We start from the raw sequence: 10,100 nt of genomic DNA, 5'->3' as shown, positions 1-10,100 counted from the left end.
ATTATCTGACCGTTTTCAAGAGTGGAAAACCTTGAATTTTGAAGAACTTAATTACTTTTAAGTTCTTCAAAATTCAAGGTGTTCCCCTCTTGAAAATTATTATAATAAATCAATGAACCCAGAGAAAGGGATGTCGAGTTCTTCCCGGGAAAATGTTGATTTATAAATGGTGGACAAGGAGATTTCCCGACTTCTGAAGTAATTTTTAATTACTTTAATTTAAAAGACACCTCAGAAGTCGGGAAAGCTCATTTCCCTCCTTCTAGGAATAAACATTTTCCTGGGGAAGAACCCCCGGACCCTCCTTTCTTTTTGGGATTCATCTCATGGAAAAAATCGTATGCAACTACTCAATTTTTTTTTAAATGTATGTATATACACACATAACAGGCCTATTTACTATAATGAGAAAGTTTACCTTACCGTTTTCGATCATGAGGGGGAAAACCTTGAATTTTAAAGAACAAAGTCATTAGACACCTAGCTCAAAAGTCGAGAAAGGTCATTTCCCGCCATCTAGAAATCAAAATTTTCCCGGGGGAGGAATGTTGACCCCACCACCTAGATTTGATTCCAGATCTGCATGATTCATATTCCCATTCATCTTATAAGCAACGGCGTAACAGGCAGGGGGCCGAGGGGGAAGACTGTCGGTTTTTACCGGGCTAACCAAGCCGTCGTACCGGGCTGGGTAAGAAGAGAAAAGAAAGATGGGAGAGGGAGGGAAAGAGAAAGAAGGGGAAAGAAAAAGGAAAAGAAAAGGAGAAGAGAAAAATTAAGACAAGAATAAAAAGGAAGATATAATGAACAGATATCAGAATACCCCGGCCTGCAACCCCTTCTCCACTTCAAAAAGTGTCCATATCGCATTTGATCCAAGCAGCCAGGTATTCTCCGCAGTGGTGTAACCACCGGGGACAAGGGGAAAATATCCATCAGTGGAAAATCTTTCCCCATTGAATGCCCTTTTCACCCGGGAAAGTTCCTGAAAATCTCAAATTTTAAATCGCATATTTTGTTGAGGTAGGCCAATTTCCTCTAAAAAATTGCACATTTTACTGAGTTTGGATCAATTCCGACGAAATTAGAATTAAAAAACACAAAAATTTTTCGCGCGCATTTTTTCATGTTAAAGATTGTGCTTGCTCTCCTTTGCCTTTCTATGTTATAACACATAGACCCAAACTCAAGAAAGAAAATTTAAGATAGATCGTTTTACCTAAAAGAAGTGCCTCAATGTGTAATGATGTTGAAAGAATATGTTTGTAATAAATAAGGCCAAAAGAAAATGCTTATATTCAGTTTAAAAAAACGAGTTTGGCCATATATAACATAAGAGCATTTCTTGTTGAGGTAGGCCAATTTCCTCTAAAAATTGCCCATTTAGGGAGTTTTGATCAATTCCGACAAAATTAGAATTAAAAACACAAAACTTTTTCGCGCGCATTCCTTAGGGTTAAAGCTTCTGCTTGCCCTCCTTTGCCTTCTAACTTATTTAAAAACATAATAGTCCCAAACTTGAGAAATAAAATTTAAGATAGATCGTTTTACCTAAAAGAAGGGCCTCAATGTGTAATGATGGTGAAAGAATAGGCCTATGATTGTAATAAATAAAACTACGATGAAAATACTTATTATTTAGTTTCAAACACGTGTGTGGCCTATATTAATAATAAAATAAGCCCTATGTCGTATTGTTTTCTATATGGGGGTGGAGGTATCACACCAAGTCATAAATTACTAACCGGGAAAATTATTACCTTTGCCGCCCCCCACCCCACCCCGACCCAAGACCCCTGTTACGCGCCTGCTTATAAGTGGGGCCCCCACTTTGAAAAACGTTCCGCAGGCCCTGTCGCTAACGTCAGCTATTTCACTCTAGAATATTCCAGGGATCCTAATTTTTGGGCCCACTATTTGTCGAGGAGATTAGGAATAAGACGTGGTACAGCTGAAATTATGCATTACCGTACATCACCATAAACAGTCATGCCCTCTCGGCTGAAGTGCTTGTATTTAACAACTACAAATTCAAATTTCAAATTCAAATAAACATTTATTTACTTCCTTGTAATATTAGGCCTACATATAATGAAAATTAAGTTATACAGTAGAGAATATAGTATTGCAGAATATAATAAACAATTGGCATTCAATTATACAAATTCAGCGATAATAATATTAAATAACTAAATGTGAAAACCCCCTAAAACCAAAAAAAAAAATATATATACATATATTTTAGCATAGTTGTCATCCATTACAAATTCTCCAAAACAGAGCAGCAAAGATTAAGTTATTATTATTATTATTATTATTATTATTATTATTATTATTATTATTATTATTATTATTATTATTATTATTATTATTACGAAACACTACTGGCTACACCAATTTTTAGGCATCTTTTTCAAAATCGCCGCTGAACTAAAATTATTTACATGAAATATTTTACAAAGTCTGATAAAAATTAATTATCAATTCTGTCGTTTTCAACAATTCTACTACTACTGACTAGTACAAGAAATAGGCCTAGCCTACTGGCTAAGTTGAACATAGGTCAAATTAGGCCACTATTTACATGTTGCAACTAAAAAAGTACCTTACGAATAACAGTTCTTTTGTACGAAGAATGGTTCTTTGGCGTTTTCGGCATGGTATTGCTTCCATGCCAGACAGAATACTGTTAATCGCTCATTGAATGTATTGACAATAGCTTACTTTATGCTTGTGTACACATTGAATGCTTTCTAGGTCAACTTTTAAGGTTTGAAAATATACTCAGTTAAGTGTACTTAATTATGTCTTGTCTGTATCGCAAATTATTATTATTTTCGTAATATTTTAATTTAAAACCATAATTTAAACCACTGAATTTAGAAGAATATATGTCTCGAATCGTTGAGTATGTTTTATAAACTTGATTATTGTTACCGTCATAGATCGTTTTTTATTTACGTTTTTATAACTTAAAATGTAACGTTCAAATATTACATTTATGTAACGTTAATAATAACATTATTGCAACATAACGTTATGAAAACGTAAACTAGTTAGTTGCTATATACGTCTATATAACGTTATAAAAACGTATTTTTGTAGAACTATAGTTACGTATTTATAACTTACAATATAATGTTTAAATATTACATTTATGTACCGTAAAAAATATTAAACGTTGCAACATAACGTTTGAAAATGTTATAAAAACGTAAAATATAACGTTCTATGAATGTATATATGTAGAAGCATAATTACATATTTATAACCTAAAGTATAACGTTCAAATTTTACATTTATGTAACGTTAATAACACGCGTTATAATAACGTTAGCAGTTTGGTGTTAACGACGTTTTTATATAAAGTTAAATGAACGTATTTTTGTAGAACCATATTTACGTATTTATAACTTAATATATAACGTACAAATATAACATTTATGTAATGTTAATATGAACATTGAAGCATAACGTTCAAGAAATGTTATAAAAACGTAAAACTGTTAGTTGCTAACGTCTTTATATACCGTTGTATGAACGTATATTTGTAGACCCATAATTACGTATTTATAACTTACATTATAACGTTATTAACAAATGCTATAATGACGTTGGTGTTGTCTATATCACGTTATAAGAACGTTTTGTTGTAGAACCATATTTACGTAATTATAACTCAATATATAACGTTCAAATATTACATATATCTAACGTTATTAATAAACTTTGCATAAATGTTATTTGAATATTGTATTTAAACGTAATATTTCAAGTTATATGTACGTATATATGGTTCTATAAATGTACGTTCATAGAACGTTATATGAGAACGTTCTTAACACTAAACTATATTACGTTATTATAACGTTTGTTAATAACGTTACATAAATATAATGAATGAACGTTATATATACGTAATAAATACGTAAATATTTTACTACAAAAATAAGTTCTTAGAACGTTTTATAAAGACAGTTAATGTACCAAACAATTACGTCATTATAACGTATTTTGAAAGTTATTTTTGAACGTTTTACTATAGTGTGTTGATAACGTTATATGAACGTTATATTCAAACGTTATATTTTAAGTTATATGTATTCTACAAATTTACGTTAGTAGAACGTTATATAAGAAGGTTCTTAACAGCCATCTATGTAACGTTATAATAACGTGTCAATAACGTTACATAAACGTGATGAATTAACTTTAAATATATACGTTATAATTACGTAATACGTTTCCTAAACGTTATTTTTCAACGTTTTTATATAGTTTGTATATAACGTTATATTAACGTTATATGTAAACGTTATACTTCGGGTTATATGTACGTAAAAATGGTTCTACAAATTTACGTTAGTAGGACGTTATATCAAAACGTTCTTAACATCACAAACTGTAACGTTAGTAAGACGTTATTATAACGTAATATTGTTAGCTGGGGTGTCCGAGCTAAACTCGGTGCGAATTACAGTGTAAATCACTTATCAGTTGAAGGTCGCACTGCATAAATGGTAATGCCGTACAAGGAATTGATATAGGTGGAATTAGCTAAGACAGAATCCTCCTCGGTTCCGGAGAGTTGCTTTGAAACCGTTGTTGACTGACTTGGCTTCTCGCCAGCACTACAGCAGAAATTTGCCCATAAATCTCTCACATCTCGTTGACGAACACAGAACAATATGAACACAAAGAAACCCTGCAACGAGTTACAAACACAGAATATCAACTGGAAGAGATCGCGGACAGTGTCGGATGCGTCTATTGCCAAGAACCCAAAAATCCAGGTCGGGCCCAGAAGCATCATGATAGCAATTGCGTTTTGCACACGGACCGACAGCTCACTCATTTTAATGCTGTCAGTCTTAGCTTTCATAACCTTTCGTCGACATGTCAGTTGTCGAATGATTTGAATATAGATGACAGAGTTTATGATGAGAATAACTGCAGCAATGGCCAGTAATCCCAGATAAAATTCTAAGCCGTGTTTCATAAAACAGCTGAAAGAAAATAAACCAATACTTTAAAAACATCATTGATGAACACCAGAAAAATAAAAATTTGAGAATTGATATTTTTATAATTAGATTATTATCTAATTTAATACTGCTTATGATAGAGAAATAAATTATTACATTTGATTGTTTCTTTAAAACTTCTGTGAACCGAATCGCTCTCCCACCAGTTTATCGACGTACATGTACAAACATTTTTTTTTAAATTTCTAATTTAAAAAATTTGAAATGTGAAATTTTGGCTGGGGCCCTCGGAATCCACAGCATCCTCAGTGCAACACCAGTACCGACATATAATGGACACATTGTCCCGGTCCCATATTCTGCCAAATTCTAATGCGAGGGCAGTGGCGGCGCCAGGATTTGCCCGACGGGGGGTCCGAGATCCCCGACGAAGAAAAGTGGGCGTGGTCGAACGTCGCACAAGATCTCTGGAAAGTGTTCCAGGGTGCGGGTCCCTCCCCCCACCCCCGAAAAATAATATGACAATTTGGGGGTTTCAAAGGCTTATTTAATCAATTTGGGAATCTACTAATATGTAGACAATACATATAGAACCCTAGCCCCGGCCCCCACTGGCCCCACACCTATACGAGAGTTACCGTACGAGGAACATAGCAATCTTACTCCAGTTAAAACCCGAAGCTGACTGGGTTTAAACCGGGTCTACAGCGCAAGAAGCAGGAACATTATTTTCATGTTAGGCCCGGCCCAGAAGCATTATGATGGCAATGCGTTCTGTATACGGACTGACACTTAACTCATTGTATTTTTTCTTCATTCTTTGAGTTCGTAGCTCTTTGTCTTATAAAACAAATTAATGGCGTCTCTTCATTTGTTTCCTCACTAAAAATAATTCTCGGAATCATGATGAGAAAGGCTTAGATTATAACAATTATTATTAGCATTATAATCATCGATATTATCATCACCGTCATTATCATTAACATCATTATCATCATCAAATTACGTAAGAATAGTAGAGTGTTGCAACATTGATGTATAATAAATACACTTACTAATTTTCGTTGAAATATTTTCCCTTGTACTTTGTGGCAGAAATTATTGCAACTGGTATTATAGGTACACCTGTTAATTAAAAGTATTAAATCTTTCTTTTTTACAAAACAAATATCGCCCTAAATAATCATATTATTAAACCGACCTGTAGGCCTACTTTAAGCAACCCATGTTTGCACTCAAGACAGGTCTACAAAAATATTTATTTACTATAGCTATTTGAAGACTAAATTCATACCACGTACATGTAACCCGAAGGGATTCGGCAATGGCCGTCACGTGACCTAACTTGGTTGTTGCCTGGACGCAGGGTTCCCGGAACGCCGCCCTCAGCGGCGTGTGCGAAGCACAACACAGGCTCAGAAGTGTGACCGCCTGTAAACCATCTTTGCCGAATCCCTCCATTGTATGAATGTTTGTACCTGTCTCTTATACACATCTAGATGTGTATAAGAGACAGTGTTTGCACTCAAGACAGGTCTACAAAAATATTTATTTACTATAGCTATTTGAAGACTAAATTCATACCACGTACATGTAACCCGAAGGGATTCCGCAATGGCCGTCACGTGACCTAACTTGGTTGTTGCCTGGATATACACAGTCGACTGGCAAAGCGGTGTTCTACATGGAGATTGCTATGGTGGTCATCCCTTGTTATTGTTGTAAAAATCATCATAATTCCCAGTAAGCTATACCAAATTGACTGGAAATTAAACTTAAGAATTTTGCCTTAATGGTTTTCTAATGCTGTAAAGAATACTGGCAGCAAACATTGAGATTTTTCGACAAAATGTTAGGCCTAGGCCCCTGCACATCTACGGCATGGTTAGGTATGCATGATGGTCTTCGACCCGCGAAACTACGCTGCGATGTTATGGCCAGCTAAGGTTTTTGAAGGATCACTTATATTTCAAAGCATACATTCCAAGGAGAACGCTAGGATAAGTAAATAAACACTATTTTTAAATAATCGTATTGCCTTTCCTAGCAATTTACTTCTCGCGTTAACAGTGGGTGGTTGTATTCGCAACCATAACATTATCTTTTCCTATGCTATAGCATCGCACTGTAATGTTTTTCATGTACAGTATACCCACTTGACCGCCTGTAAACCATCTTTGCCGAATCCCTCCATTGTATGAATGTTTGTACCATTCCAGCGTATCCTACAAGGTCTACTGATATCCAGGGCCCTCTTTAAATAAATGAAATAATGCGAAATCTTTTTATAAGGCTTAGGGAGTGGAGTTGTTTTTGTCGTGAGAAAAAGTCCTGCATGTGACAGAAATAGAACCTAGGACCTTGGGATCAGAAAGCAAGTATCTTAACCACTGAGCTCAGTTCAACTCCACTTTTCATTCGAAAAATGATGATCTATGTTACTTTTTTTTAGACCGGTAGGTTTCTAATTGAGTAGGCTACCCCAGTTTTCCATATGGCCCAGTTGGTAAAGGCGTGTGCATAGTATTAATCTGTATTATAATTAAGAGCCTTTTTCAAGAATTCAAATCTGATTAAAGCAACTAATTTCTCACACTGTTGCGCATATCTCCGTTATTTGCCATGCATTAAGCTCCAACTAGGCCCTACGCAAAGCAAGCAAATCGAGATGCGTGGGACACCGCTCTAAAAATTATGGATGAGACACCACACTAAGAATGATGAGTAGGGACGAGGAATGGTGTACTTATAGTGTGAAAGTTTAGTCACGAAATCATCGGCGTATAGTAAGAGAATAATAGTGAGGTAAAGTGGTGGAGGAATGAGATAAAAATATTGCCAATTTTGCACGCGATCTGCTAAAGACAGGAAAGGGTGGCTTCTAATATTAGACTTTATGACAAACATTTTTATACAAATACCTTGTACTGTATAGTTCATGATGTCATTATTCCTGCAATACTATTTGTATACACGTAGAAGATGCAAAAATGGGCTTAGGTACACTTACCCCAACCAAGAAGTACAGATTTTAACGTAAATCTGCGTATTTCGTGGTAGAATACCAACACAAATTGTAGGTACATATTTATCGCCTCAACAAGCATCCAAAAGAGCGTCGTAAGAACGAAGTAATGCAGCATGATTGCTATGACAATACAGCAACTGTAACAACTAGTCAACTCAATCCCGATGACAAAAGTTAGATACAGAAACAGCAGAGAAAAACACAAATTCAAGAGTATACGCTGATGGCGCTTTCCTCGTAAGTGTCTGTTTAGAAAAAATATAAATGATAATCAGATTAACAGTTCAATACTTGTAATAGTTTTAAATATTTTTCCCTAGGCATCGTAATGACCCTGTGTTTAAGAGAATCATTTTGTGGTTATATTTGTCTCGTGTAATTCATCAAGCTCTTTTGCGTTTATGTTGTTTAGATGAAATAAATATTAATCAAAAGTATACAGTTGGGACAGGCGGATATAATAAAATAATTAACTTACTTGAAGTACATAAATGTAATAATAGTAATAACCAAGCAGACGATAGATATTACACATCCTATACTACTGATGTAGGACAATGCATCTTGAAACCTCGTGGTTGGACCGGCTTGACCAGAATAATCCTTTTTGAAATCAATCATAAGATGCATATTTATGTTGAATTTTATTTCATTTCATTTATTTATTAGACACAAAGGCCCTGAGACTTCTAAGGAAGCAATTTTCTCTATGACACAGTGAGCCAGAAGTCCCAACAAAACACCAAAAACTTTAATAATATTTATAATAGAGATTCGGTTAAAATTTATTTTTAAAAAACATTTTATTTTTATTTTTATTTCAACAATCTTTAATGAGAGTGGTCAATCCAGCCGAAGCTGTCATTAGGGACCCTCATTCAATACACATAGTAAAACAAAAGAGAGTATTAAACTAATTAATTTACAGTAAAATAAATAACAACCTCTTAATTCAAAATTTACATACTTAAGGAATTAATTCAAAATTAAATGAAAAGAATTAGTATAAAAATTAAAATTAAATTAAAATTAAAGATGTAAATGAATGAGCAAGATTAAAAACCAATAGGCAAAAGAAACATTAAAACAACAAAGAAAAAAAATTTAGAATAAAGTAGCCTAAATAAAATAATCAAATAAAGTAAAAATAGATGCATCTATTTGATACATAAAATCTCGAGGCGTATGTGGAGATTTATAGCCCTAATATCAATACAAACAACAACATATACAAACCATGATAACAGCAAAGTTTGTTAAATGGTCACAGAAGCACACGGTTCGACCGCCGGATGTTTCGTTGTAATCACAGCCTTCGTTGGACCAGTCGCCTTGGCCGTTTTCCAAATCAAAGTCCCAAAACACGCATTCAGGATTCCCTCCTGCACCTTTCTGAGAAGTGAAAAAGGTACATAAATGAGTTTCAATACTTGTGATATTCCTAAAATGGAGCTGTGGATGAATAGCCAATACCAACATAGACAACTAAATTTTTGTAAATGTAAACAAAATGCCCGTATCATGGCTTGCGGGACCGTAGTGATTTTCTAAGAAAACTAGAGAACATTGCGACGGGGCCTGGGGTTTCTTAGTATGATGAAAACCCTCTTTTTCCTTTATAGTAGGGGAGCCTCGCAAAATAAAGCAACGCGTATACCCGTCTACAACGCGTGGTTGGGGATTAAAATCTCTTCGCGTTGACGACGAGTGGTTCAAGATACTGATCAAAAATTTGGACGATTCCATTTCGCGAATTGGCATCTGTCTCTTATACACATCTTTCTACTTGTTTGCGTCGTTTATCTCGTGATTTTGATGTGTAATTTATCGACAAGTCTCTTTTCTATGTTTTGTCATAAGTTTCATTCATTATTATGAATTAATTTTAATATACTATATCCTGTCATTTGTTATTGAGCTATTCTGTAAAATTTAAAACCGAAATGTAGAATACCAAGACTCGAAACCCACTGAAATTTCCTATACACTTTTATACTGTATTATAATCAGGCCAAACTCATGTTTTTTTGCCATGAATATTGACCGGATAAACGCAATTTAATGCCAGTATAGTGTTTTTTCTAGAA

At 34.5% G+C, this 10,100-nt stretch overlaps 1 protein-coding gene across 1 annotated transcript in view; it reads right to left on the bottom strand.

The window, feature by feature from the left end:
• Nucleotides 1-1,968: 1,968 nt before the first annotated feature.
• LOC117102946 (adhesion G-protein coupled receptor G2-like) overlaps nt 1,969-10,100 on the bottom strand; it is a 9,818-nt gene continuing 1,686 nt past the window's right edge. Inside the window, exons 2-6 of the mRNA XM_033243409.1 lie at nt 9,250-9,405; nt 8,492-8,616; nt 7,996-8,258; nt 6,041-6,110; nt 1,969-5,006 (exon numbers count right to left, since the gene is read on the bottom strand). Coding sequence (XP_033099300.1) covers nt 4,487-5,006; nt 6,041-6,110; nt 7,996-8,258; nt 8,492-8,616; nt 9,250-9,405 — 1,134 coding nt within the window. The 3' untranslated portion in view covers nt 1,969-4,486. The remainder of the gene's footprint in view (nt 5,007-6,040; nt 6,111-7,995; nt 8,259-8,491; nt 8,617-9,249; nt 9,406-10,100) is intronic.

This window comes from Anneissia japonica, unplaced genomic scaffold (genome assembly GCF_011630105.1).
Source record: "Anneissia japonica isolate Jap-2015-1 unplaced genomic scaffold, ASM1163010v1 scaffold1053_len387728_cov195, whole genome shotgun sequence".
Taxonomy (NCBI): domain Eukaryota; kingdom Metazoa; phylum Echinodermata; class Crinoidea; order Comatulida; family Comatulidae; genus Anneissia; species Anneissia japonica.
The sequence above is the reverse complement of the archived record's forward strand: the minus strand, read 5'-3'. Positions and strand labels throughout refer to the sequence as shown.